The sequence below is a fragment of the Peromyscus leucopus genome, chromosome 6, assembly GCF_004664715.2.
Source record: "Peromyscus leucopus breed LL Stock chromosome 6, UCI_PerLeu_2.1, whole genome shotgun sequence".
Taxonomy (NCBI): Eukaryota; Metazoa; Chordata; class Mammalia; order Rodentia; family Cricetidae; genus Peromyscus; species Peromyscus leucopus.
Genome location: NC_051068.1, coordinates 125,517,160 through 125,530,476, shown reverse-complemented (window position 1 = coordinate 125,530,476; position 13,317 = coordinate 125,517,160). Strand labels below are relative to the sequence as shown.

General features: G+C 43.7%; 1 protein-coding gene across 1 annotated transcript in view; it reads right to left on the bottom strand.

Moving 5' to 3' along the window:
* Window positions 1–1,899: 1,899 nt before the first annotated feature.
* The window catches only part of Slc44a5 (solute carrier family 44 member 5), a 290,765-nt gene continuing 279,347 nt past the window's right edge, over window positions 1,900–13,317 (bottom strand). Inside the window, 7 exon segments of the mRNA XM_037207239.1 lie at window positions 1,900–4,298; window positions 6,962–7,046; window positions 8,542–8,630; window positions 8,749–8,819; window positions 9,805–9,878; window positions 11,085–11,188; window positions 13,059–13,153. Of these exon segments, the coding sequence (XP_037063134.1) occupies window positions 4,186–4,298; window positions 6,962–7,046; window positions 8,542–8,630; window positions 8,749–8,819; window positions 9,805–9,878; window positions 11,085–11,188; window positions 13,059–13,153 (631 nt within the window). The 3' untranslated portion in view covers window positions 1,900–4,185.

Sequence of the window (13,317 nt, the reverse complement as noted above, 5' to 3'; positions counted from 1 at the left end):
CAGAGAGAGGAAGATACAGCACAACCTAATCTACAAACCTCAGGCCAATGAAAGGCCCTTCCCAAATCCCACAATCTCTCCAATGAATAAATAAGTAATTAATAATATAAAAAACTTCCAACCAAACCAAACCAAAATGACCCAATGTTAATGGTGCCTGAGGAAGAATGATACCCAAACTTGTCTTCTGTTCTTCATAAAAAAATGCACTCATGTGCAACCACACACACACACACACACACACACATATGTACAAAAACTCTTTTCTATCTTAAAGAAGTCAAAGTACAGCCTTTTCATCTGTTTTCGAAATCTTTATTAGAAGGAAAAAAACAAATATACAATGAGCAACAACAAATTCCATTAAATATTAAGCATTTTAGCTATCAAAGTTATTTAAACCATACACTTTGAGTGTTCCTGCATAGCAGAGACACAGTGATTCATAACCCACGCCGCCATGGGCTCGGGAGAGCCCAAACCACCAGGCGTGGGGCGGGACGGGGGTGAGCCCACACCGCAAGGCGCTAGTGGGAACTTTTTGGTATAAAAGTATCTAAAGTTACCTTCCAACAAACAGATCATTGATAAACAATATTGAATTATTATTGATTGACTCACGAATCTCCACCATGTGGTTGACTTGCTGTAATTCTGACTTGGTAAACTGAGTCAGCTCTCCTAAAACTTAGCAATCTTCATAAAATTATTTAAAATGAATAAAAAACAGTTCCTGTTTCTATTGGCACAATAAAAAATCGACAGGTAAACAGGCTGTTTCATATAAAAAGTCAGTGGAAAGACATGTACAGAACATGCTCTCACGGAAGAGTCATGTGTCAGGGAGCTGTTCAGCACAGGGCGCACCTGTCGTCGCCCCCTGAGGGGGAAGTTTCCCTGTGTAACTCCCACAAGCTGCCCTTTCGGGTATGGGTAAGACACTGGATGCCTAGATGCAGACCTACTGTGTTTCTAAGGAACAACTATAGAAAAGATTACACTTGAAAACTTCTCTTAGTAAAAACAGACAAATCCAACAAGTCTCGGGTTGTTTTGCTTGCGCATGGCACCCATCTGTGAATGTCCACGAGGCACAAGGGGAATTGTTCCTGTCACACAGTGTGTTCCTCTGGTGGTGAGGGTTATCAAAAGTAATGAAATGACCAGAGGCATCCAGTTGGCGAGCAAGATGGGAAAAAAGAGAACAAAACGAGCTGAAAGCGTGGGAAGACTTTCCATCACTCAACATTGCAGGGGTTAATTTCTTCGAACAAGGTCTGTACACTTGCCCACAAGATCCGGGAAGTACTGACCAGCCAGGAAGGCACTTGGGAGAGAAGTGAGTGGTAAGGGCTGGATGGCTGACTGGCAGCTCTCACAGGAAGCGTTCTCTACCTGGACAGGCAACACCAGAGGCGGGTGTTCCGCTCCGCTGGTTGACTGTCAAACATGGCGGGAAGGGACCTTAAAAACGTTTATCTTGCTTTAATGGTCAAATTTCCCTGCAGAAGCCTTTCAGTTGTCGTCTTAAAAAATATATTAGGAGCTATTGATTTAAATCATGTGTCCTTCATTAAGTTAATACTAAAAAAAAGAGTATGAATGTATTCAATATATTTTTCAAAACATCCAAGCCACTTTATGAAAAAAACAAAAACAAAAAACAAAGCGAAAGATCTTAGCATAAAAATGTTGCATGTTATTAACAATTCCCTTGCGACTTCTGATGGTTTCACAGGTTACAGTGTGGGCTTTGGTGTAAGATGCGAACGCAAGCCGCAAGGCCGTGGCTGCAAATGTCCCCAGCCAGAGCACTGTGGACGGAGCGCTGGATGACACAGCGGAGCAGGAGGTCACCCGGCGGCAGGTCGCCCAGCCGGCTCTCCTAGTGCTTCGCATGCTTGTCGGGCGGCTCCAGCAAGAGGTTCATTAGAGTCGGAGTCGTGAAAAGGGGTCTTGAACGAGAGCCTTCATTTCTGTCTAGGTCTTCCACTAGGAGGGAGGAGGGCAGAGCGTCAACAGCGCAGCGGAGCGGTGGGAGGGGCAACATCGCCACCTGCTGCCCACCCGCTGCACAGCAGCGCCCAACACCGCTTCAGAGTCAGCATCATTGTAAACAACTAAGAAAAACAATCAGCCCTTGTTAATACATCGATAAGTTATCATTTCATTCTGTGTCCCAGGTCAGTTCTGGCGACAGTTCAAGCCTTTCCATGGAATTACTGAGGAAATAACATTTACTCCCCACCTAAATTTACTTCCTAAATTACAATCTCCATTTCCACATTGTCTCTGTTTTGCCAATGACAATTTAGATTGTAAAACCTTGACAAAGTGGTCTTTATGTGTAATCTCAAATCCTTCCATGGACAGTTCTGAAAATATTGCTCTGTGTTTTAAAAGCTTTAATTGATGTGTAAGAAAATGGCTTCTAAAATTCTCCTCAAAAACAACATTCATTTTTACTCTATACATTTTAATTACAGAAGTAATAAACAGAGACTATATTTCTGAGCGGGAATATACCATAACACAGCAAAAAGACAGCTAATTTCTCACATCTGATCTATAGCAAGTTTTTGTGTGTAGCTGAATCAACTAAAGGATTTTCTCACGATCCAGAGGCTGGCCCACACCCAGACATAAGCTCCTGAGGCTTACAGGTTCAGTAGTAGATGTTACATTCTTAGAGGTCTTTGTTGAGGTCCTTGCATGGTTGAAAACCAAATACTACTAAAATTCAAGAAAAAGATAGGCGATCGTTTTTCTCTCCTTATCAAGGAAGGAATGAGGAAGGCTCTTTGCCAAGTGACGCCAGGACTGAATAATCTCAATAGAGTAAGCCCAGAACCAGAGGCTGGCGGTCATGTGGACCAACACTTTGAAAACCTTCTGGAATAATTGGATCTATGTAGGAAGTCTTCATAAAACCGTCCTAAACCTAGGTTCACACACTTCACGATAAGTAAATAAATCAGCGTTTATATTAACTTATAACTCAAGGATATATTTCGGACTCTCAAATGTGAGGGCCATATTGATATCCACACATTCCATTATTAATATATAGACAATCTGACATGAGTTGGTGTCAAAACCAAAAGGGCACTGGTTGATCCTGTGCTCTTTGGAGGCGCTTTTATAATTAGCTATGTAGTCCACCTCCACACACAGGGAAGAGCAGGCAAGGTGTATGGGCCCAGTTCACACTTTTCTGCATCATGTGAGGTTCAGGCATGACCACAACAAACCAGCTTCTTTTCTAAGCCCTGGGGCTATGTGGGGTGGAATTTCCAATTTTAAACAAACACACCCTGATAGAAGGCCACTGGTCTATTTCCTTAGAGTAAAATCTGAACAGACCTGCTTGCTTTCTTTCCTCACTGACAGTTGAACTCAGACCTTCTGCATAACGAAGTCACACAAAACACACATGTGTACTCACGAAAAGGGAAGTCCACAGGCCTTCTATATGTCTGAAACAGGAAACTCAGGCAAAAGGCAAGAGATGAGCGAGGCAGCCATTTCTGCTCCGTTCAGAATATTCTCGGGGTGGCCAAAGGTTCATAGGAATGAAAACGATTTTTCCAAACCTAGATTCCACCCCAATATGGGTCTCATTTCACTGAAACAGACGGACCACTGGGCCTCAGGTTCACCTCACCTGTAGTGATGCTAGCTGCTGAACCCGTGAGACCCGCACCTCTGCATGCTTGTCATGGACTAACTCGCCCACTTGAAATATGCTTTCTAGGGACCAGGGTTACAAGTTGAATCACAGTTTTAGAGAGCTGTTCACCAGCTTAAACAGTACCTATAACCATAGCACCATATTTACAAATTTAGTACCATATACTGGTCAACTACAAATCAATATTTTTATGGCTAATTGATTACACATTTATAGTGTTGTAAAAAATTGCCTGAATATCCTTTACAAATATACACTTATAAAAAAGAAAGGCTAGCAAAGTTATAAAAATTATTAAAACATTGTCAGCTACAAGTTTTTGCAGTTGGGACCAGTCTATAAAGTAAGGTAGGCCACTGTCAATCAAACGCCTGACCCCTCAAATGGTACCAATTGCAACCTTTTCAGAAACAGCGTGGAATCTGCACACTGCTCCAAAGCAACGTTTTCACATTGCAATCAACCTAATTCACAAAACCCCTGCTTGGGCTTTTCTACTCTGTCTGTCTCTGGGAAACCGGGTGCTTCTTGGTCAGAATCCTGTGCAGGCTGGGGGTTACAAAGTAAGGTTTCTCTGCAGATCCGTCATTTCTCTCCAGATCTTCACCTGTATCCGCAGCCAGGGCAGGGCAAAGGCCAGGAGCAACAGCAGATCAAGGACCCAGAATTTTACAAATTGGAGAGTCGAACAGGGAGAAACCAGAGAAACCAGTGTTAGCATGTCAGAGAGAAGGCCAACAGATGCAACGCTGTTGGTGGAGAAGGTGAGAACTGGCCTCCACCTGGAAGCACAGCCCTGTATAGTCACACTGGGCCCATAGGCCGGCCCTGGGAGCTTCATCACCATGGTTATAAGGAAGCTCTTCCTGGGGTCTCCAAAGTGTCACCTTTCAACTCTGTGACTGTTCATTTCAGAAAGTAACCAGCTGCCACACATCACTAACTCCATGGAAGAGGTAAAACGAAGACTGAATTTCACAGCTCAAGTCTTTACTTTTGAGATGAGGTCTTGCTATTTAGCCCAGGCTGGCCTGGAGTTGGCCATCCTCTTGTTTGGTCTCCACAGCACTGGGGTTAAAAGCTAAACTATTTTACTTAGTTACTTATTTGTGTGGGTTCACATGTATGTGTGGTCATATATGCATGCATATGCATTCACATGGAAACCGGAGGTCAACCTCAGGCATCATTCCTCAGGAGCTGCCAACCTTCCTTTCTGAGATGATGTTCACCGGCCTGGGGATTGCCAATTAGGCTGGGCTGGCTCATAAGCTCCAGGGATCCACTGTTCTGCCTCCCCAGGGCTGGGGTTACAAGCATTCACCACTATGCCCAACTTTTTACATGGGTTCTGGAGACTGAACTCAGATCTTCATGCTTCTGTGGCAAGCATGCTACTGACTAAGCCATTTCGTCAGTCCTGAAGTCATTAAAGTTATTTTATTAGTGTGTGTGTCTATGGGAGGTATGTGCACATGACTGCAGGTGTCCAGAGGCCAGAAGTGTCTGGTCTCCCTGGAGATCTAGTTATAGGAGGTTATAATTCACCCTTCATGGGAGCTGGGAGTCATTGAAAATCTAACTCCATTCTTCTGTAAGAGTGTATGTACATCAGTCCAGCTCCCTTTTCTTTTCTTTTTGTTATAGTTTTATTTTTTACTACATTCATTTATTTATGTGTACGTGCATGTACACATGGGCTATGATTCATGCATGAAGGCGAGGAGACAACCTGAAGAAGTCAGTTCTCTTCTGCATAGGGGTGTGGTAGTTTAAATAGGTATGGTCCCCATAGACTCACAGGTTTCAATGCTTGGCCCGTAGGGAGTGGCACTATCAGGAGGTGTGGCCTTGTTGGAGCAGGTGTGGCCTTGTTGTAGTTAGGAGGTGTGGCCTTGTTGTAGTAAGTGTGTCTCTGTGGGGGAGGGCTTTGAGGTCTCATATGCTCAAACTACACCCAGTGTGGGACACAGTCTCCTTCTGCTGCCTGTGGATCAAGATGTAGGACTCTCAGCTCCTCTCCAGCACCATGTCTGCCTGCACGCTGTCATGCTTCCCACCATGATGATAATGAACTAACCCTCTGAAACCGTAAGCCAGCCCCAGTTTTCTTTTATAAGAATTGCCATGGTCATGGCGTCTCTTCACAGCGATATCAACCCTGACTAAGACAGTGGGTCTTGCACTCAGGTCACCAAGCTTGCTAGCAAGTGAATTTACCAGCAGGGCCATCTTTTCAGATTGTTTCCTGTTTTCTTAAATAAAACAGAGGCCCTGGGCAAAGATTACACTCCCCAGTTCCACAGAAGCCAGACAAGCTCTCTAGGCATAAAGTTTTCAGATTTCTTTGTTTATTGAAAACTGATCTTAAAATGCTTAGAAAAACTTCAGATCATGTTATTTTCTGGATTCTTCCTTCCTGACCTGCCATAAAGCTGCCAGTCTTCCACAAGGGACTTTCTCAGGAAATAGTCTCTGCCTGCCTCTCTGGAGACTCCATGTGACAGAGAGATCATCTCTCAGCCACATGGCTACTTGGCTCTTTTCTCTCACGTGCTGACCCTACCTCCTTCTGGTTTGCTAGAGATACAAGGAGGGAAGACCAGGCTGAGATCTTACGGGATGGTTTAGGTTGGGGGCTAATAGAAAGCATCCGCGTGGTACATGTAAGTTGTATGCCCTCCAGGGCATAGTGTTGGTGACAAGAGCTCCAGGGAAGGCTTTTAATGCTGCATCTCTGTGCACATTCCTAAGAGGCTTGTCTACGCATCGTGGTTCACTGTTTGCATTGACCCCATGTCTCTTCAAAACCTTTGCATCTTGACTTCACAAGAGTCCATATATATGAGTGTTCATTGAATTTCTATAGCCAGAGTAGGGATAGAGCTTAGACGACTTACCTATCACGGCCAAGGGCCTAGGTTCAATCTCCAGAACCACCACCCTCACCAGCATCATCACCAACCCCCCCATCACCCCATCACTAATACCACCACCATCATCCTTCTCTAACTCCCTCTTCTTTCTCTCTCTCTCTCTCTCTCTCTCTCTCTCTCTCTCTCTCTCTCTCTCTTCTCTCTCTCTCTCTCTCTTTCTCTCTCTCTCTCCCATTCCCCCAAAGCAGAACTAAAGAGCATCTACAAGTAATGTCTCCTTCCAAATAAATGCCGCTTTGCATTTGAGGCTAGATAACAGTAAAGCCAGGTAGGCCACTGAATTTTTACCTCCTTGTCTTTGAGTTTTCCACAAACATACACACTGTATACTTACAGAAGCATATGAAAATGGTTTCAACACACATTGAATAGACACTGAAGAATCCATGAGCAACCAGGTAAGATCCAATCACGACAGTCTGTGAACAGAGAAGAGGACCAGCACATTGTTGACATCACTCAGAACAGCAATAATGCAACTGTAAAAAGAAGGCAGGATAAGAAAGTGTTGGAGTACTCTGTACTGGGAACATCTGCAATATAGATACCTTTTCTTTTATGATAATATGCTGTCCTGAGATTTAAAAAAAATGTACTTGCTCACAAGACCACCAATACTTCTAGTACCTACCTAAAGGATCTCAGCTTTGAGTTCCTGCACATCAAGGCAGTACAGTCTAAGAGTTAGGAGCATGTGCTACCTGGGTCCTCAAAGTTGCTCAGCCTCTCTGTGCCTTGGCTCTGACATTGGGAAAGAGAGCATTCATGTCACAGGACTAGATCCAGCAGGACTTCACTCAGCTCTCTCCTAGTTGTCTGCCCATTCATCCCCAGTGACTGGGAGTGTGGGCTACAAAAGACTCAGACGCTTCTCTGCATAGACATCCACTGCCTTCAGGGAACCACTTCATCCAAGTTAGAGCCCATCTGGGGGTCAGCTCCTGGCTAACAGTTGCTGACATGACTCACAAGACCCGCTTCTTTTCCAGAAGGTCCTGTCATTATATTTGGGGATACAGCAGTGTGGTGATGTATTGTGTCCCCCAATATTGTGCGAGTTCAAGGTCACACTGGAAACAGAGCCAGGTGTGGTGGTACATACCTTTAAACCCAGCACTAACCATAAAGATCTGGAGGTCTGTACAGACAGACAGGAAGTGACAGAGCTGGGCAGGAAGAGGAAGTGATGTAGCTGGGTGGAGAGAGGAAATTAGATGGCAGAACAGAAAGGCATATACGCGTGGGTGTACAGGAAGTAGGTGTCTTTGGAGACTGGAGTGTCGGTGAGGTGAGGTTGTCTGTGGTTGTCCTATTCCTCTGATCTCTCAGTTTTCCACCCAAATATCTGGCTCTGGGTTTTTATTAATAAGACGGTTTAGCAATTCGTCTTAGACAGCAGTAAGTGTATTGTGAGCTGGCTTCTGTGGTCCTGCCTAGCCCTCCTTCCTTCCTTCCTTATGAATGTAACCCTGCAAACCTCCTGCACTCAGCCTTATCACAGAGCAGTCCTTTCCACACCAAGGGCAGGAGACACAGGTGAAGACCGCTTGCTGCTCCTGTCTGCTTCCTTCTGCTTTTCTTGTGCTTCTGTCTCTTCATAAATCACGACACAGTGATGCTGAGCTTCCGTAGACTGAACTGCTCCCCACGTTCTTACATTACAACCCCAATGTGATAGAACTGAAGAGAACGCAATGGGAAGTGCTGTGGGACGTACGGAGTTACGATGGTAATAGCTTTATATAGAGATCATGCCCTTCTACACAGAGACTTGGTCTGTCAGCGGAACCAACCTCTGCTCAGCTGGCATCTCCAAGCCTTCTGATTGTGAGGAATACATTTCTGTTGCCAAAGCCTTCACCCTATGTTGTTTTTGTTACTGTGTCCCCAAGTGACTAAGTCACCAGTTCTTACCAGGAGAGGTACCCAGTAGTAATTTAAAGTCGTTGGTCCTTCTATAATCCTCTGCAGTCTCTCTGTGAAGAGTAGGAAGGCCAGGACACCTGCATTGAAAAAGCAAAACATGGATGTTATGCATTGAGAAAGGTTACCGAGATTTTTGCAGCACAGCAGTTTCCAAACTCCTTACAGCTTTGAGTCCATGTAGGTACCACTACTCACCGACAATCCCAGAAACTAGAATTTTTCCCAGGAGTAATACAAAGTGTGTGACTTCATCTGTAACTGCGACTCTGAGCATCAAGGGGAAATAAGAAAGTATAATTCAGTGTTTGAACACACTCAGTGTTTGCAATCTGCATAAGGTAGAGACTCATGGGTTCAGTTTGCTGTGTATTTGGTGAAATTTTATTTGGCAATTGTTAAATGCAAGAAAGAAATGAGCATGGAAGCCAGGCAAGAGGTTTTTACTTCTAATGAGGCCCACAGAAGAGGACATTGTAGGACCATGGGGTGATGAACAATGGAGGTTGTTGGTTCTCTCTCTACTTCCTAAGGTGATGGACCAGCTTGACTCCATCTTAGGGATGGAAGCCATTTTGTTGTGAGGTCAGAGCAAGCTCATTTCTGTTTTCTGCAAAATTCCAGTTGATCATGCTTTAACCTGTTTCTAGAATTTGATAAGATGTTCTGCCAAATAATTTTGAATCAATAAACTTCCTACGTAACCAAAATTCGTCTGGGAATCCCCCAACCTTTGAAAAGCCCTAGCCTTGCAGTTTTCTGACTATATAAACCCACCTTGTCCTGTGTTTGCTGCTACGTTTCTCAGACCTCACCTTAGGGTGATAGCCCTCCCTGACAGGAAATAAAGGTTGCTTAATTTGACCAAAGAATTTAGGTAATTGTCTTTACTGTCATTTGGTGGGAATAACAGACACTCTGGATCTTGAGTATAGTGAATTTGTTCTCTGATTCTGCACACCCATTTCCCACCATTTTGAGAGGAGAAAATGGGCACCAAGGAGATGCTAATGTAAGTCGCCTGAAGAACTTCTTGAGCAAAAAGGACAATACAAATTATGTAGCCACCTAGGTAGATGAAGGGAACTATAGCTTTGAGATATGAAAAGAAATGAATGTTGATTAAAATCTATCAAACTAAAGGGTAACACCCATGGCTAATAAGGCCAGCAGCACCCCGGGTAACCACAAGCAAAGGATGTCATGCCAAGTCTCACCAGATTGTCTATGGCCATTTTCAGCCTGATTACTTACTTCAAAATGTTTCTCATGAGCAGATAGAAAGCATCCTTTGTTGAATCACAGAAGTTTTTGCCATATAATGAAATCTGAAGATAATGATTGACACACTTGTTAGTAGCACAAACAAATAACATCCAGGACAATCCAGCTCACTGCCATCTTCTACACTGACAACCCTGTCTCCTTCCCAACATTTGGGTTTGTGGGATGCCTAGGAGCTCTCTGTCCTCGACCCCACATACATTCAGGGTCATCGACACTAAGGGGCAGGCCTTTCCCTTAAGTCTCAGATGAGGGAGTCTATTTCTGAAACATTTGACTGTAGCAGTTATTAAGTGGATTGAATAATGTCATTACATAAACAATTACTCCTAAGGAAAGCCAGTCCCTTCTACTATGAGAATTTACTGATTAAAAGGTTCAGCATTATCTCTCACTGACAGTAAATTAATTGAATCTTCGATCCATGATTATATGACTCCCATCTCTAGCCCCTCCCTCACTGTGATGATAAGCAAGCATTGTAATTTTGCAGCTTCTGCATTTTGAGAGTTGTTTTTTTTTCTGTCTACTATGTAAACAAAGCAACTCTTCAGAGGCTTCCACATTCTCACAGGAAACAAGACAGAGATTTGCCCAAGCATTGCCGCCACTCACTCTTCCTTAACACAGGTTCATTAAAATGATTAATCCCTTCCTTAAAATTATGTAAATCCCTCTATTAGAAAAGCAGTTTCTTCTCTGAGGGAGCCAGGGACAACAGCTTTCCTCACATAGAACTGTCAGACACACAGCCCCACTTCAATCTGCTGCACTTTCCGTTTTATCATTTTGAACTTTTATTACATTTATCTGTATATGTGGGCCAGCGTGTGTGTGTGTGTGTGTGTGTGTGTGTGTGTGTGTGTGTGTGTGTGTGTGTGCTCACTCTAAGGCTTGCCTATGGAAGTCAGAGAAGAACTTTCAGGATTTGGTTCTCTCGTTCTGCCCGGGGACCGAGGGCTGGCTCAGCTTGTCGGGTGCAGCAGCAAGCACCCTTGCCCTTAGAGCCATGTCTCTGGCCCTCTGGCATACTTTGGAATTTCAACACAAATATTTCTCCTTAAATGAGATATCAAAGGTAATAACATCTCAAGAAAAGTGTAGCCCTGATTCACGTGTGGGAGTCACACACCCACATATCACAGTAACACATTCAATCACGTGACACTGGAATGCTCTCCAGGCATTAGGGTAGATGTGGGGTCAACAGGGCAAAGCAGGGCACCCTAAGTAAACAGTAGACTGCTTACCATGATGTAGGCGTTTCTGTTTAAAAACTTCACCAGCTTTTCCAAACACCAGAAACAGCACCGTAGGCAGCCCTGCAGGAACCTGGAAACTCTGTTCTCTTTCTCTGTGGGAGGGGTATTTAAGTTTGTTAGTGACTTTTAGCCTTCAGACCCAGAATGACGACACTGGACACAGGGTTTAATTTTTTATTGTGATGTATACCTAGCTGACATTTTAGCCATTCTTCAGCGCACTATTTGGTGGTCTTAGCACATTTACAATGTTGTAAAATCATTTCACTATCCATTTTCAGAATTTCTCATCAAATCAAACAGAAATTAATGCCCAATCAAAAATCACCCTTCTAAGTTCCTCTCATATTTGTTCCTCATAGCTCATATTTTTCTTGATGGTAGGGCTGCCTTTTCTAGGAATCCTAAGTGTAATGATACCAAGAGGATTCTTTTTTCATCTGGCTTCTTCCACTTAGCATAATGCCTTCAGAACTGACCACTTCACTTCTTTCTGTAACACTCACATTCCACTGTAGGTGTGTAATGCATTCCTTATCCTGTCCACGATTAGTGGACACGTGGGTGGTTCACTCCCTTTAACTATGGTAAATGCTGTTATCATGGATACTGGGCAGCACTGTAGAAGTCATTTTCTGGGTTATTATGAAATTATATTTTTAGCATTTTACAAACTGCAGCTGTTCTCGTGGTGCCTATACTATGTAGCATTCATAACGAAGGATCCAGCCTCTGTACAGCGCCACTCACAGCCCATTGGCTGGGGTTGCGCTGACGGCCATCCTAAGGGGTGTGAGGTGGCGTCAGAATGTGGTTTGGTTTGTACGTCCGTGCATAATGACACTTCTCAGGCTTTGTTGAGCGTTCTTCTCTATATGAAAGGTCTTCTCAACACCTTCGGCTACCTTGAGCTTTCATGGTTTGTTATTGAGTGACGGGAGCTCTCTGTGTGTTCTGGACACGAGCCCACTCTCTGGCATATTATCTGCAACTATTTCCTCTACTGTGTGGGTTATCTCTTGACTCTGAGTTCCTTTGATGCACAGGTGTTTTTAATTTTCATGAAGTCCAATATACTTTTTATTTCTTTATGCTTTTGGTGTGAAATCAAGAAATTGCCATCAAATCCAATGATATAAAGATTTCATTTTTATGTTTTTTTTCTTAAAGTATTATAGCATTTCCCCTTGTGTTTAGATTTTGATGCATTTTGGGTTAATTTTGTATTTGCTAAAAGTACAGGTCCAACTTCATGCAGCTACATTTGGACACTCCAGTTTTTCTATCACCATTAAGCTGACAAACAGTCATAAATGGGAGAATTTATGTATAGGATCCACATGCTACCCCAGGTCTATATGTTCCCTCGATTGCCAAACTATCCTGTTTCAATGCTATCATTTTATCTTAAGTCAGAAAATGTGAGCCCTCCAACTCTTTTTCCTGCTTGATTACTTTTCTGACACACTATCAGCAGAGCCTGTGTGTCTGTAGATTACATGTGTATGAAATGAACATATGACACTGTGTAACGATGTGTGTATGAAATGACACACTGTGAACAAGGCCTGTGTGTCTGTAGACCGCATGTGCTGTGTATGAAGAGTGATGTCACAAGCTCACAGTTGTCTTAAGCCTGGCATACATGGAACTGGACATGTGACATCTCTACCATGCTCCTTCACATGTGAAGACAGAATTCTTCAGTTCCTCTTTGAAATTTGCTTCTCCTGGCTTCCACAAGATCAACCATGAGGACACCAGACATGCTCCTTCCCACCATTACCATCCCCCCTCTCGGTACCCAGGCCTTAGCAAGTCCGATTGGGTTGTTCGGAATACATTCAAATCCCTACCACTTCTCTCCTCCCCACCCTGATCCGCACTAGTCACCAGGTCACCTTGCACCCCCACCCATCCCACTGTGATCACAGAAGTCTGTGATCAAGTCTGCAAGCTTACTTTTAAGTCGCCTGTCCAGGTATTCTACGATCACTTTAAACATCTGAACTGATGCAAGGATCAAAGATCCAAAGGCTAGAGAACCCGTGTGGTATCTAGGTGAAGACAAAACAGAATGGAAGATGAAGTGTTGTTCTGCATGTACAGGGTGCCTCTTGAACAGTTTCAAAAGGGATCAGCAGAAATGAAGGGCTTGTTGTGATCTCTTCTTCAAATTCATAGAGGTTTCTACAGAAAGTCTGAAACCATTATCTGTCTT